Source organism: Nansenia antarctica (genome assembly GCF_963989245.1).
Source record: "Nansenia antarctica genome assembly, chromosome: 14".
Classification (NCBI taxonomy): Eukaryota; Metazoa; Chordata; class Actinopteri; order Argentiniformes; family Microstomatidae; genus Nansenia; species Nansenia antarctica.
In genome coordinates this window covers 1597216-1612823 of record NC_137684.1, presented here as the reverse complement: position 1 = coordinate 1612823, position 15608 = coordinate 1597216, and the positions used below count along the sequence as shown (strand labels likewise).

At 41.3% G+C, this 15608-nt stretch overlaps 3 protein-coding genes across 3 annotated transcripts in view; all 3 read left to right on the top strand.

The window, feature by feature from the left end:
- Positions 1–986: 986 nt before the first annotated feature.
- rsl24d1 (ribosomal L24 domain containing 1) lies at positions 987–3717 on the top strand. The gene is made up of 6 exons (XM_080545389.1): positions 987–1119; positions 1767–1880; positions 2434–2506; positions 2626–2689; positions 2858–2943; positions 3363–3717. The coding sequence occupies exons 1-6, from the start codon at positions 1039–1041 to the stop codon at positions 3434–3436; spliced, it is 492 nt and encodes a 163-aa protein (XP_080401515.1). The 5' UTR covers positions 987–1038; the 3' UTR covers positions 3437–3717.
- A 1013-nt stretch (positions 3718–4730) lies between these two features.
- On the top strand, positions 4731–7433 carry LOC308170531 (cAMP-regulated phosphoprotein 19-like). The gene is made up of 3 exons (XM_080545325.1): positions 4731–4913; positions 6202–6324; positions 6457–7433. Exons 1-3 carry the CDS (start codon positions 4866–4868, stop codon positions 6631–6633), a joined length of 348 nt encoding a protein of 115 aa, XP_080401451.1. The 5' UTR covers positions 4731–4865; the 3' UTR covers positions 6634–7433.
- A 1992-nt stretch (positions 7434–9425) lies between these two features.
- LOC308170452 (unconventional myosin-Va-like) overlaps positions 9426–15608 on the top strand; it is a gene marked incomplete at its 5' end in the record, with an annotated part of 46434 nt that continues 40251 nt past the window's right edge. The window contains 5 exons of the mRNA XM_080545242.1: positions 9426–9452; positions 11156–11266; positions 12413–12584; positions 13385–13529; positions 13955–14111. Coding sequence (XP_080401368.1) covers positions 9426–9452; positions 11156–11266; positions 12413–12584; positions 13385–13529; positions 13955–14111 — 612 coding nt within the window. The remainder of the gene's footprint in view (positions 9453–11155; positions 11267–12412; positions 12585–13384; positions 13530–13954; positions 14112–15608) is intronic.

Genomic DNA, 15608 nt, shown 5'->3' with positions numbered 1-15608 from the left:
AAGAGTGTTCAGTTGACAGTTGGATTGTGTTCATAAGATTTCACCTGAAAGTTGTTAAAAGTTTTCCTTTGGGAATTTTTATTCTGTTGTTATTTTGTTTATTTTAGAGTGATGCTTGTGTTAAAGTATTGTCTAAATTGCGACTCCTTATTTGAATGATTATTTCCTTAGATGAATATAAGGAGGGGCTGTTTCTCTCTACTGTCTGTTGAATGTAGTGGCAGGGAAGTCAAGGGTCGTCATAGGAACCCTCACATTCTCTGACATTTATGGGCTCAGGCTAAACACCATTGTACATTTTGAATGTATTATTTAACTTATGTTTTTGGTTATTTACTGTTTTTGAATTGCATATTATTTACTACACCATCCACCATGTTTTTTTTCTCCCAAGGTTTTTTTCTGTGTTACAATGCACACAAACCAATCTATTTGATACTCTCCATTCAAATAAAATGTTCCTAAAATGTTCCCCCTGTTGTGTAGTGCCTGCAATGTGATTGTGTCTTTTTGTCATCTGTGAAATGTAGCTTTAGGCGTGAGAACAGTGTGATTTGGAGGTATGGCTACGTAACACTAGTTTAGGCCTACTCTCCAGTGGATGAAAGAGACAAGATGATAGTTTTTTTCCCTCAAAGCCACAAACAGGAAGACACTATCCTCTCATACACATTATAAAAACACGTATGTGTAAGTCTACATTTAATCAAGCATGCCCAGCAGGGACATGACTTGCATTTCTGTAATGATAACCTCTACATTAGCATTTTTGCAATTGGCTTTTTGTATTTTGTGGCAAGATCCTTAAAGAAGATAGGTCCAACTCCTGTATGTTCAAAGGCAGATCTGTTGACTTTCTGAGACATCTTTGGAGACTGGCGGGTTACATCCGGTAGAGGGCAGCAGAGGCACGTCAGAAGTGCTCAATCTACTATCTACTATCACGACGAACGAAGAAGAAGGTGGAATTATCAACAAACACAAACACGTGATTTAGGATCATAACATAAATAACAGTTATCTTTCACAGTTGTGAAGATGCGCATTGACAAATGCTATTTCTGCTCGGGGCCTGTGTACCCAGGGCATGGTATGATGTTTGTACGTAACGACTGTAAGGTATGTTCATATTATTATTTTTATTTGCTGTACAACTGTCTGGTAAATGATAGTGTGACAGCTAGCTGGCTCATCTGGGGGGTAGTCCATCAACGTTGCTAAAGGAAAACCCTGGCTTATTTTTGATAACTTCTCGCGAGACTTATCAGAATGTGCCTGGATATTTTTAGGAACTCTCGCGAAATCCAGGTTTTAATCCACTAAACCTGGATTTTCTTTTAGCGATGTTGATGGAATACCCCCCTGACCGATTGACTGGATTTTTACAAACTGGCTTGTACTTCCATGAGTGTAGCCTCAATGTATGACTAAACATACTGCTTTTTACACGTCTAATAATGTCAACAACATCCACATGTTAAAACTAGTACGTCTAGTCACAAATTAAGTAAGTAAGTAACATGTATTTGTACAGCACCTTTCCCAGACCAAGGGTCACAAAGTGCTTTACATATAGAGAACATAGCAAAGAAGAAACACAATAAAACATAATTAAAGAGTGAAAGCCACAGCAGGTTAAAACAGAGTAACAGACAACAGGTGTACAACAACATCAACAACTTGGGCCTACATTGAGTGTAGCTGAAGATGTTGTGTTTTATTAACTAGTAACATTCACTATGGAATGCAATAATACATCTCTTCAGGTCTTCAGATTCTGCAAGTCCAAGTGCCACAAAAACTTCAAGAAGAAGCGCAATCCCAGAAAAACCAGGTGGACCAAGGCATTCAGGAAGTCCTCTGGGAAGGAGCTGACGGTGGTGAGTTAGCCTATCTTATGAAGTCTATTAAGGCTCGCTTTCTGTTTTTATTTTATTTTAGGATTAAATCAAACATAGGCTACATGTCTGACCTTTTTTTGGAGTGCGTCCCGTTTACTTTCATGAAGTCTATCATGTGTGTAATGTACTAAATTAATATGCATTTACATTTACATTTTTGGCATTTAGCAGACGCCTTATTCCAAAGCGACTTACAATCAATACATTTGACTAAGCAAGTGAATCATCAATCCACCGGTCGTTGCAGGAAGAGTAATCTAGCTCAGGCCAGGGGCCATTGGCAGTCTCTGTGATAGAAGGAAAAATCTACTTCTATCACCATCTTCTAAACCTAGACTTTTTATTTAATTTGTTATTATTATATAGACACTGGAGAAACAGAGAAACAGTACAAGGGGGGCAATAGAAGTTTTAGGGGACACAGTAAAGGGGAAAAAGCTGGTGTCTTCAGGAGACGCAGTGCTGGGGGGCAGTAGAAGTCTCAGTAGAATATCCTTATGTATCGACCACTCCTTGTGTTTTCCTGTTTCAGGACAACTCACTGGAGTTTGAGAAGCGCAGGAATGTTCCAGTCAAATACCAGAGGGAGCTATGGGACAAGACAGGTACGTCATAACCCTGCCCCGCGTTTACCTTTCTGCACCAAACATTTTAATCAGACAAACGAGTCGTTCGAATGCTGACCTGCAGACTTTTAAGTAACCCAGCACTTTTTCTAACGCAGTGGAGGCGATGAAGAAGGTGGAAGGAATAAAACGCAAACGGCAGACGAGGTTTATCATGAACCGGTGAGTAGAATGCATAACTAGAGTCAGGGTTTAGGGTTAGTATTTTCAGATGGTGAACAAGCCATGTCTTGTGTATTTGGAAGTCTGTAGTCTATGTTGCATGTCCGTTATGCTCTGCTTTTTATCTTGGTGATAATGTCTGGCTTTCCTATTATGATCATCTAAAAGACTGAAGAAGGGCAAACAGTTGGAGAAGGAAGAGGCCATCACCGAAGTGAAGAAAAACATTCATCTTATCAAAGCGCCCCATGCAGGTGAGAACCCAGTCCTTGATATACACAACTGTCCCTTCGACAACTCAGGGGATGGGCTCATTGTAATGCATGGAGTGGAATAAGGAATGTTTGTTACCTTCCTCTATCCGTTCCATGTTTTAAAATGAGCCCGTCCTCTGATTTCTACCTCCTCTAGCCTCCACTGCTAAAACTGTAGCCTACATGGATCACTACAACTGTAGCCTGGTATTTATTAGGATGTGAAGAGATACTGGGTCAGACCACACTCTTTCAAAGTGATTTGACAAGCAAAAGAACAAACTCTACAGATCCACTTAATCTCTTTTAGCTACTGGAAACTAGAGCAGTCATGGTTTTGCCTGGTTCTAGAGATTGCCTGCTCGATGTACCCTACTAATACCCTACTAATACATTATTAATACGTTATTTACTTACAGGAAAAGCCAAAGAGATGGAAGAAAAGATGGTGCAGAAGTTGGAGGAAGACGTGGAAATGGTTGATGACGATTGATCTTTGCTTTTTGTTCAAGTCACCACCTGCACAAGGATATGTCAGGAGCAAGTATCCAGTGTGTGTAAAAAAGAACAAAAGACATCTATTTCTATTTGATCTAAGAAATCAAATCTCTATTTTGAAGCATGCTCTATTTATATAATAATATATAACTATTTCGTGTTTTTTTAAGACTGTATATGCAATGCTTTAATGTAGGGTATGCTGTAATATGTTGTCCATCATTTCTGAAATGGTTTGTATGCAGGCTGTAAATGAAAATAATTTGTGACTTTATGATTCGAACATAGTTTGATGGCTTTTTAATGTATGTAAATAGTGTATTATATTTTACCGGTGATATTCTTACTTCTAATAATGTTTGTGTTGTGATGAAAACAGTAAAGAAATTATTTGTGACATTTCTGTATTGCCTGACTTCAATTTGTCATCTACTGTAGTATGTGTAATTCTCCCTCTACACTTGGAGTTAATAGATAGTTGTGAGGTTTGCCATAAATGACTGATTACATGGGATGAATCAGAGGCAAATAGATGTGGCTGACTACCATCAGAGTGAAAGGGTTGAAAATGAAACCACAATAGACCACAATCATTGATAATACAAACAGATCACAATACATACCCATTGGAAAAGGGGTGCGCTTCTCAACTAATACACGTTTCTATTATTCACCATCTCACCTCCAATGAGTAAACAAAAAGGAAGTGTGGGTCGAGTAATGTGTCAAGCTGCAAACTGAACTGAGCTTTTTTGCAATGATGCACATAAAATACAACTGAACATTTCAAACCTGCTAACTGCGACACTTTAAATGAATGTGCAATAATACTATGTGCAATATGACAACCCTTGTGTACATAAGGTTCAGATATAGGAAAAGTTAGGATATGTATAGCATAGCATAGAGTACAGCACAGTGTTTTATTTGTATAGTATATAGTAGTATAGTATAGTGGATAGTGTACATACTACATAGCCTTTATTTATGTCAACCAGCTCTTTTCCCTTTTTTATTTTACCCTTGGCCCTCTTGTCTTTAGTCTTTTTCCTAGCACCAGGGGAGCCCCCCCTCCTACATTTCGTTGTATGGTACCTGTACTATATTAATGACAATAAAGACCATTCATTCATTCATTCATTCATCCATTCATTCATTCATCTCTTGGCTTTCCCTCAGGCTCAGTCAGTCCCTGGTACACACCAAGCACACAAGCACGCTCGATGACGTGATCCCAGATCTGACGTCATATTAGACGGCCATGTTTCTTTCTGTCAGTTCCGCCGGGCTCAGCTAGGAGCTAAAGTGTTCCAGTGTTAGAGGGAAAGTTGAACATCCTTTGCTCGTTGGGGGAGAAGAGAAGAGAAGAGAAGGTCTATTTTTGATACTGACAATCTAGAAACACTTGACACTCTTTTCATCTCATGATGTCCGAGGAGGTTGGAGTGACACGGACCGCCGAGGAACAGCAGGTGAATAACAACAGAGCTCCCTCTACCTTGTGTGTTATTTGGATGCGCTATGCTATGCTATGCTATGCTATGCTATGCTAGGCTATGCTAGACTAGGCTAGGCTATGCTAGACTAGGCTAGGCATGCTAGCTGGGCTGTTTGGCTCGCGCAGTTATCTTGCAACGCCTGAAGTCTGGCTGTCAGTGCACACTAGCTAACTAGCTAAACTAGCTAGCAAACAGTTAATGTAATTGACGTTATCAGGTAAGCTACATTCATTGCACATGCATGGCCCGTTGTTGGATAATCAATGATAAACACATGGTCTAGGATTTAGTCCCTAGCAGAAGTGCCAGACGTGCCAGTATGAGTATGCAATCATTATCACTGCCTGGCTAACAGCAGCTAACGTTGGCCTGTTCACATTCTTTTGTCTGCGTTCATGTTTGTGTTGTCAGAGCCCTGGAGATGGCCTCAACAACATGGTTTCGTTAGAAGTGAGCTATGTATCACAAACTAAAGAATATCACAGACAATCTAGACAATTTGATGGCAGCTACTAGATTGTAATCAAGTGCAACACTGAAACACAACTGTGAACATTTCAAACCTGCAAACTGCGACACTTTAAATGAATGTGCAATAACACTATGTGCAATATGACAACCCTCGGGTACATACGGTTCAGAGATAGGAAATGTTAGGATATTTATAGCATAGCATAGAGTACAGCACAGTGTTTTATTTGTATAGTATAGTATAGTGGATAGTGTACATACATAGCCTTTATTTATGTAAACCAGCTCTTTCCCCTTCTTATTTTAGTATTTCTTTCCTAGCACCAGGGGAGCCCCCCCTCCCAAATTTCGTTGTTTGGTACCTGTACTATATTAATGACAATAAAGACCATTCATTCATTCATCATGTATCCCAAACAAAATAATCAGTGCAGCCGTCGTCAGCCTGTGACTCACTAAATGCTGGATGCCTTGACGAAGAATCACACAAGTGACTTTTTTACTTTTCCAGTTAAGCCATTCTAGCAAATCGATTGTAACCATAGATGTGTGTTTATATACATCTTTGGCTGTAACACATCAATATTTTAATAAATAATATGGATATTTAATTTCACTTCGACGTCATTATGTCCTTCTCTAAAACATATCCAACAACAACATCTCCAAACTGTTCTTAGGTTTGGGATATTATGTGTGGTGAATTAACCTAACATGACTTGGGTCCGTTTTGGTATCTTCACCAACCGTTTGTCTTCATTCTGTCTTGTGTGTGCTGCTGTCAATGCAGGAAATTGAGGATAAAGTCATCAGTCCAGAGAAGAACGAGGAGGCCAAGCTGAAGGCCAGATATCCTCACCTTGGGGCCAAGCCTGGGGGTTCTGACCTCCTTAGGAAAAGACTTACGAAAGGGGTAAGTGGTTGAAAGGGGTAAGTGGTTGGCTCAGTCGCCAACGAGGTGCTTTGAGGTTAAGCCTTAGCTATACAGCCCACAATCACATCTACTGTCTAACTCTAACTGATTTTTTGTTGATGTGTTTTGCAGCAAAAGTATTTTGACTCTGGGGACTACAACATGGCCAAGGCCAAGGTGAAGAACAAGCAGTTTCCGACCGCCGGCACGGCGACAGAGAAAGCTGAGATCACAGGGGACCACATCCCGACACCTCAGGACCTGCCCCAGAGGAAGCCCTCAATTGTGGCCAGCAAGCTGGCTGGTTGATTGAAAAAAAAAAAAGCTTTTGTGATCTTTCGGTTTTTTTGTTACCATTCCAGCTCTCTCACTTCTCTACCTACTGGGCCCCTAACGTTTGTCCCCTTTCATTCACTTTTCCTCTCTATACGAGTTTTGAAAAAGCTGATTTCAAGAATCAAGTCGCAGCAGAGTCCTTATAGATATTTGCTGCAAAGCGTTTTACTTTCTCATAGTAACTGAAACGATTGGCTTAATTAAAGAGAAATGTTTTCCAAAGTTTAGATAATGACCTAAATCTTCAATAGTGGCTGGTTGAACTTGTATACATCTCCATGTGTTTGGAGAGGACCCAGAGTTCATATTTTAGTGTTTTACATTTTGCATCATCCCTTGACATTTAAATTGTGAGGTTGTGTTCTCGAATGATCTGATAATCCTTGACCATACCCATGCCATCCTCCTCCACTGTCAAAGCTATGTTTTCTTGTTTTGATGCATTGAAAATGGTTGTGATCACACAGCTTTTGCTAGCTGGTCATGTTAAAAACGAATATCTGTGACATGATCAAAGGCTGCTGATTAAATGCATCTCATCTTGACCTCTAAAATGGCCTTAAACAGTGATGAGCCGCTGTTTCTCTTGGGCAATATTTGCCCACTCCAGTCAGAATCTCTGTGAACCTAGCCAGGAATGTCTGCCACTATCAGAGACTTGAGTCATTTAGGTTTTGTAGTCAAGCAACCCACTTAAATGAAATGTCTGGAGTGTGCATGTGCATTTACTGTGCAGTCACTTTTGTGCCATTTGTTTTGTAAATAAAATAGTTTTGCACAGTAGGCTGTTTGTCGTCTTGAGTTTTTTTACTTGTGTCTCTAGTGTTAAAGTACATCTCATTGTTCATGCTGTGTTGTACAACTGCCAAAGGAAATGATGCATTGAGAGCAACACACGATGGACCATATAATAGATATGAAACAGTATTTTATTATGTTTAGAAAAAAACATACTTCAGGGCAAATGTTGAGTTGAAAATGGAATCCTAGCTTTGTGACCGCCCCTGGTCCTAGCCTACCTTCCTTTTTTTCTTATGATGGCTGATGTAGATAAAAGCATCTGCTGAATAGCAAAAATGTAAATGTAAAAATGTGTATAGAAATGTGATGGACTCAGCTCTCTGAGTTAGATGGTAAATGGGCTGACTTATATAGCGCCTTATTCCAAAGAGCTTTACAACGGCCTCTCATTCACCCATTCACACACCAATGGCTGCAAGCTGCCATGCAAGGCGCCGGCCCGCTCACTGGGAGCAATTCTGTTCCGATACCATTTTTTGATCCCGATACCGATACCGATACCTGACCGTGCAGTACTTGCCGATACCGAGTACCGATCCGATACCACGGCGTTTGAAAAAACAAAACAAAAAAACATGTTTTTTGAGCCGCATACTCACCTCGATGTAAAATTATTGCTAACACTTAGTCTGGCACTGCTCAAAACCTTTGTAAAACAGGAAAAAATACCAACAGAGAGTGAATGCTATAGAACTTTTTTTATTGTCTACCTGGTATGGTGACAAGAAAATCAACCCCTTATAAAACCTGAAATGTGGCTCTCACAGATGCCAATCAGTGCAATATCCATTTAAGATAGAAAACAGTCGTAGTAGTAGTGCAACAGCAAGTGAACATTTACAAACAAAATAACTTTAGTACTTAAAAAAAAAAAAAAAAAATTGTACTCGCCGATACCGATACCAGCATTTTTGTGCGTATCGGTGGCCATGCCGATACTAGTATCGGTATCGGAACAACACTAGTTCAGTGTCTTGCCCAAGAACACTTCGACATGTGGCCAGCTGGGGTTCGAACTGCCGATCTGCCGACCTTGCGATTATTAGACGCCGGCCCTACCTCCTGCGCCACAGCCGCCCCTGTGATTCAGTTCATCAGTGGATGTTCTGTTTGGTAACTTGGTAAGCAGCATTACTCTCTTCAACCAGTATTCCCTTACATTATCAATGGACTAAGAAGTCAGTAGTAAATCCTGGATTTTATGGCATAATTGATCATCCACATTCCTCAAATGTAGTTGAATAATGATCATTTTATTTTACTTTTGAAATGAAAATAAACTGGAGACCAGATTTCCCAATGGGTTTATTTGAACATGTTACTATTATAAATCACATCATTTGAAAATGATGTCACTTGAAAATTCGCTAATATGTTAGGGAATGGCGGATGGTTGCATTACATAAGTACAACATGCTGAGAAGAAATCTAGGTGTAATTGCAGTAGCCTATACAGAGCAGATTGTCCTACAAAGACACTTAGATTTAGATTTAGTTATCTAAAAATTAATTAGACCCCTATACTTTTTTTGTTTCTTTTTATTATTACTACCCGATCTTTTCAGTTTGTAAAGCGTCTTTGAGTGTCTAGAAAAGTGCTATATAAGTCTAATGTATTATTATTATTATTATTATTATTATTATTATTATTATTATTATTATTATAAGAACATCAGTACAGTATAATTCGAGAAGTACCATACACGAAGTGGCCACTGGGGGGCAGGCGGCGCTCACCTGAATAAAGCGCACACACAGCAGCGTTGTGACACGCCTGCAGACAGGAGAGATGGATGTGTAATACCCAGAATGCATCATTATGAGTCACAACGCACGGTGAAGATGTCACCAGCACTCTCTGCTGCCTCTCTGCAGGCTGCACGCTCCTCTGACATGGTCCAGTGACTCACTGCTGGAAACCAGAGAAACTAAACACACAACTCAATGAATCTCACTTGAGCGTCATGGCAGCCTCTGAACTGTACTTGAAGGTAGGCTAACACTGGATTAGTAGTAGTAGTAGTAGTAGTAGTAGTGTCAAGCTCATTCAGTATGAGAGTAAATATGAGTCTTCAGTCCAGACAGGCAGGCTGAGTCGTTGAACTGAATGTTCTCTAAGTGTTACTCTGGGTGTAACTACTCACTGTTGACTGCCTGTTTATTAAAACATGTCAATTCTTCTGTAGGGAGTTACTTTCTCCCTAACTGCTGTTGGACCTTACTGTCTACATCAGGTGTTGACTCAGGATTCTGTTGTAATGAGAAAGAGTTCCAGTTCCAGAAGTAACTTCGTGGGCTTGCAAAGTCTTATCTGTGTAGTGGAGATGGGTTAAAGATGTTTCCATAGATAGATAGATAGATATACAGTATCTGAATGAATGAATGAATGAATGAATGAATGGTCTTTATTTTCATTGATATACTATATCAGTACAGGTACCAAACAACGAAATTTGGGAGGGGTGGCTCCCCTGGTGCTAGGAAAGAAAAAAAACAAGAAAAGAAAAAAAAACAAGAAGGGAAAGGAGCTGGTTTACATAAATAAAGGCTATTATACACTATCCACTATACTATACTATACAAACAAAACACTGTGCTGTACTCTATGCTATGCTATACCTATTCTAACATTTCCTATTCTCTGAACCGTATGTACCCTAGGGGTACATACGGTTGGGTAGTTGAAAGAAACTGAGATTAGCGGATGAAGTTAGAGATGGTTTGGTTGTTTGATTGGATGGATGGATGGATACATTGATGGGATGAGCCTGGGGTTCTTCAGTAGAGAGGGTAGAGGGTTGGTTGGTTAATAACTGGATAAGAGTTTTTGGAGTTACAGGCCTAATAGTTTTAAACGTTGAATAGATGATTTTCTGGGTAGTTTAAGTAGTTTAAAGAAAGTGAAATAGGTTGTGTGATTGGATGGATGAATGAATAGATAAGGACAGGATCGATATCAGAGAGGAGGTAGAGAAAGATCAAAACAATGAAGATGTCAATCAGTATGGGTTATACTGAGGGAAGCAGTAGTGACTGGTGGAAGGAAGAAAGGAGGTAGGTAGGTAGGTAGGTAGATAGATAGATAGATAGATAGGTAGGTAGGTAGGTAGGTAGGTAGGTAGGTAGGTAGGTAGGTAGGTAGGTAGGTAGATAGATAGATAGATAGATAGTATGTTGGTAGGTCATAGATAGATAGTTAGATAGGATAAGTCTGGGGTAGTTCAGTGGAGTGGTTAGAGGGTTGAGTGGTTGAGAGGTTGAAAGTGTTACAGTTGGTTGGTTAGGGGGTTGAAACCAATCTTGATGTAGCCTACCGTACTTACCGAAACGACTCCTGTTGTCATTCCTTGTTGCTGAAGCAAGCCCACTAATAAGCATGAGCAATAACAATAGTTGGACTTGCTGAAGCAAGCCTACTACTAATAATAATAAGTAGCCTATTCATTGTAACAATAGCTGGACTTGCTGAAGCATGCCCATTAATAAATACATAAATAATTATTATTATTATGATAGTGGTTTACATTTTACAATGCCTAAAATGTACTGGAACACCTACAGTAGGATGGTGTAGCCTAAATGATGACAGTATGTAATATGTGTTCATCGACGGCATGACTGAACATGGATTTATTGGTCATTAAAGTTAATACATTGAAATAATGATCATGTGTTAACCTGTTGGGTGCTACAGTATGTTCGGGTATGGCTCCCAGATGCTGCGGAGGTGTGGAAGCCAGCAGAGCTCACCAGAGACTACACCCCTGGGGACAGAGCTCTGCATCTCCGGCTGGACGACGGCACGGTGAGAGGGGCTGGGGGTGAGGGGGGGGTGAGGGGGTGGAGAGAGACGGGTGGATTTGCTTGGTGCACCAGGGGAGGCTGGTGGAGGTAGACATCGGAGAACCGGCTCATTGTAATTCATGGAATGGAGTGAGGAATGGTATCAAAGTCAAAGTCAGCTTTATTGTTAATCCAATATATGTACAGACATACAGAGGGCTGAAATTGCGTTTTCCTCTCATCCACGGTGCATAGCAAACAGAAACAATAAATTACAATATAATACGACAAGATTAAAAGAGGGGAGAGTGTTCAGCTTCCTAACAGTGGGGGCAGAGGGGGGGGTAGGGGGGGGCGGAGGCAGAGTAGGGGGCAGTGGGGGCAGAGTAGGGGGGGAGCGGGGAGAGAGTTCAGCTCTCTGACAGCCTGGTGGATAAACCTATCCCTCAGCCTGCTAGTCCATGTGTTTGATATCATTGCTGATTCCAATCCATGCATTCCAATGAGCCGGTCCTCTGATTTCTACCTCCACCAGCCTCCCCTGGTACATATTATGGGATGTGGAGAGGAAAGGAGGTGGGGAGGAGGGTTGGTGCTTGGCAATTGTGTTCTGTCGTAGATAGACCTCTCTGGATGGAGTTTTCCTAGCGCTACAGTTAAAGAACATTGGCATTGACAGTACCTCGTCTGCATAAGACTTTGTTTAATTTGTCTTTGAACATAATATTAACATAATTGGAACTCAAAAGCTCCCCTATTAAATAGACAGTGTGTTTGCTAGATACACTGAGGCTTACAGGGGCTACTAAATGTTAAGTTACCTTCTTCAAAAAGTGAGCAATCTGGGTAGATGGCAGATATACATGTATGTACATACCCAAAGAAAGTAAATACTGAGTGGCCATTCCAATGGTGCGTTTACTTGAAGCTGTTGCTGTCTGCACCTGCGGTGTCATGTTTGGGCACGTACGCCCCATTCCAGTATATATACGGCCAAGATATTATCTAAGCTTCTGGTGAACATGAATAAGCACCTACAATAGAGTCATGGATGTCTGACAAATGACTAATATTTCAGGTTTTTGACAAATAATTAAAAGGAAACATTTGGGGGGCATCTACGTATGATACCTTTTCGAGTATCTCACTTGTTGATGTCTTTTTCTAGGATGTGGAGCACAACATATATCCCAAGACCAACAGCTTACCGCCCCTCCGAAACCCTGACATCCTGGTGGGAGAGAATGACCTCACCGCCCTCAGCTACCTCCATGAGCCAGCAGTCCTGCACAACCTCAAAGTGCGCTTTATCGACTCCAAGCAAATTTACACCTACTGCGGTAAGAGCCTTTACTCTGTTGGCTCTTTAGCATAGTCACTGTAGACTTTGGAGCCTCGTTCACAGTCACACTGTCCTGACGTAATCTTGATGTACAGATCATTTAGTTAGCTTAATCTCAGCTTAGTCTCAACACACCCCAGATAGACAATTGTCCTCCACCCAAGTGGTAGACAGGGTTCCACTTCCACAGCTCCTTGAAATTCTTGAAAGTTTGTTGAATTTGAGAAAAAAATAAAAAATCAAGGCCTTAAAAGTTTTTGAAAATAGACATGAGTCATTGAAAGTGCTTGAATTCTCCCCCCCCCCCCTCTCTCTCTCTCTCTCTCTCTCTCTCTCTCTCTCTCTCAAAAAAAAGTCTCTGTATTGCTTAACTTTACACATATTTCACATTGTTTTGCTGTGCTGCATAGAGAAGGCAAGAGACCATCTAGTGTTCACACATTCAAGCCTCTCTTTTTAATTGTTGTCTGTGAGCGGATAGTTCCTAAATTCTCATCTAGATCTGTCTCAAACTACGCCATGTTGGCTCCCTGACTTTGAGGGAATTGAGTCTTGAAAGTCCTTGAAAGGTGCTTGAATGTGATGTTTCAGAAGGTGTGGGAACCCTGGGTAGAGCTTTAGATTTACACACCATGTATTGTGGAAATGATGCACATGTCATACAGTATCTCAGTATGTTTTGAAGAATTTCCATCCATTATTTGTATCAAAACATTGACATAAATTGCTAGAAGCACAAATGTTGAGATGTTGAATTCGATCACTATTATCATGCATTGGTTTTGTCCATGTCTTCAGGTATTGTCTTGGTTGCTATCAATCCCTATGAAAGTTTGCCTATCTATCAGTCTGACATCATCAATGCGTACAGTGGGCAGAACATGGGGGACATGGACCCCCATATATTTGCTGTTGCGGAGGAGTCTTACAAACAGATGGCCAGGTTTGTCTCACCTAAATACCTTGAGTTTGAACGGTTACTGTTTTGGCCAAATGTTTTTTGAGTCAGTTATCAATTACGCATATTAGATTAGATTAGATTCAACTACAACTTCTCATCAATCAATTCAATTAAAGTATTCAAATTGAGCAATTCAAATTCAAATGTCAGTAATTCAAATTCAGTTTCTAGTGGCACATATCTCTGCCCATACCTTTATCCAAAGCAACTTACAGCAACTATATTTTGTGAATCAAGTGAATCATCTATACATCAGCCGTCATAACAAAAAAGGGCCTTTGGCAGTCACAATGCTAGGAGAAGGATGGATGAAGGAACACGTTGCCTCGCTGCCATCTTGGAACTTAGATCAACCAGATACTGTATATTCACATTGATGACGTTGTTGCTTTTTCCTCCTCCTTCAGAGATGAGAGGAACCAGTCCATCATTGTAAGTGGAGAGTCAGGAGCCGGTAAAACTGTCTCTGCCAAGTACGCCATGCGTTTCTTTGCAACGGTCAGCGGTTCTTCTACTGAGGCGGACGTGGAGGAGAGGGTGCTGGCCTCCAGCCCCATCATGGAGGTAAGAGACTAAACGGACTGCACTTATATAGCGCTGTAACCAGGGAGTAGCTAAAGGACTGTAGAATTTTAGGAAGGGCTGGTTATCTAACTAACTCTGAGCTAAATCGGCAGTGTAGGAGGATAGAGGCAGGGGGCGCCAGCAACCCTTTAGACTAGCATATCACAGTTATATATATATCATATATTATAATACAAGCTATAACTCAGTTAATCACACTATAAGACAATACTTAAACCCAATACTAGATTTGCTGTTAAACTAAACAATACAGACAACTAAACACACAGCAATGTATCAAATATAAACAAACACATTTATTTATACAAATTATATATACATCCCAATATACTCCCTCCCCGCCGGCCACACACACACTCACTCACTCACTCACACACAGTACCTGGCCTGAAAAGGCTTAGAGTCCCGGACTGAAAATGAGCGCGTTGAGGCCTGGTTGGAGCTCGTATGTGATTCGAGGAAGGCAGCAGATAAGGGGGGGGAGTGACGTTGCAATTTGAAGGGAAAGGGGCGTCTTCGTAGTAAACGACGAGGTGTGAATGGTTCAGGTCCGGTGGTCCACGGTCAGCTCCGGTGGTGTTAGCGGTCGGTCGCAATCCACCTCGGAGGCGACGGCTTTGTTTGGCTTTGGTCTCGCTATGCGCCAACGTTAGCAGCCGGCGGCTAGCAAGGCTGGCTAACGGTGACACAGCTAAACTGGGCTAGCGCTGTTAACTCACTAAACTCCGAACTCCCGCGGTGATGCGGGTAGCTAGTGATTTACTATTAACAGTCGATGTTAAAGGCAGGTCTCCTAGACAGCATCACACAGTACACAGTAATGAGTTCACCTTGACGAGGCTGAATTCAGCTATGCTTGGTCGACTTCGTGACTGACAGGAGTAACTTCTCATTCATCTTCACTCTAACGCACAGACCACCTCCGTAGCTATAGATACCAACCGAACATACATCAAGTCACGTACGCCAATCAAAACCACGCCCACTAATCTGGCGCTTGCACAATACTGAACAAATCTAAGACAGAACTTATACAATTACAATAACAATACATACACCTTCATGAAAACGTACATGAATAGTATGGAAAATAATTAAGGAAATAACAGGGGCAAAATAGGGCTGATTTGGGGAAACTAACTGGCTCTAAATTGTGGGCCTTCATAACAGCCGCCCCATGAAACCCTCGGTTTCATTTAACTATGGAAGGCACACTGGCTAGGCTGCTCTAGCAGCGTGAGGTATGAGGTGATAGTGTCCTTTGTAATTTGAGGGAGCTCAATCAGGCGTGCCACAGGTCGGGTGTAAGTGCGACCACCAACGTCCACGATGGCCGTCCGCACCCTTCCATCCGGACCCGGCAGGACCTTGGTCACTCTGCCTGTCTGCCAGGCGGCGCGTGGAAGGGACTGGTCGATCACCAGTACCACGGCACCTTCGGGCAAGTTGTCTCTCTCCCTCGTCCACTTCTGCCTG

Bases quoted from the DNA above. Each gene is read 5' to 3' on its own strand.
- rsl24d1 (XM_080545389.1), top strand. From the start codon at position 1,039: ATGCGCATTGACAAATGCTATTTCTGCTCGGGGCCTGTGTACCCAGGG. The intron at 2,507-2,625 runs GTACGTCATAAC...TTTCTAACGCAG, and splicing joins GGAGCTATGGGACAAGACAG to TGGAGGCGATGAAGAAGGTG. The intron at 2,944-3,362 runs GTGAGAACCCAG...ATTTACTTACAG, and splicing joins TATCAAAGCGCCCCATGCAG to GAAAAGCCAAAGAGATGGAA.
- LOC308170531 (XM_080545325.1), top strand. From the start codon at position 4,866: ATGATGTCCGAGGAGGTTGGAGTGACACGGACCGCCGAGGAACAGCAG. The intron at 4,914-6,201 runs GTGAATAACAAC...CTGTCAATGCAG, and splicing joins GGACCGCCGAGGAACAGCAG to GAAATTGAGGATAAAGTCAT. The intron at 6,325-6,456 runs GTAAGTGGTTGA...TGTGTTTTGCAG, and splicing joins GGAAAAGACTTACGAAAGGG to CAAAAGTATTTTGACTCTGG.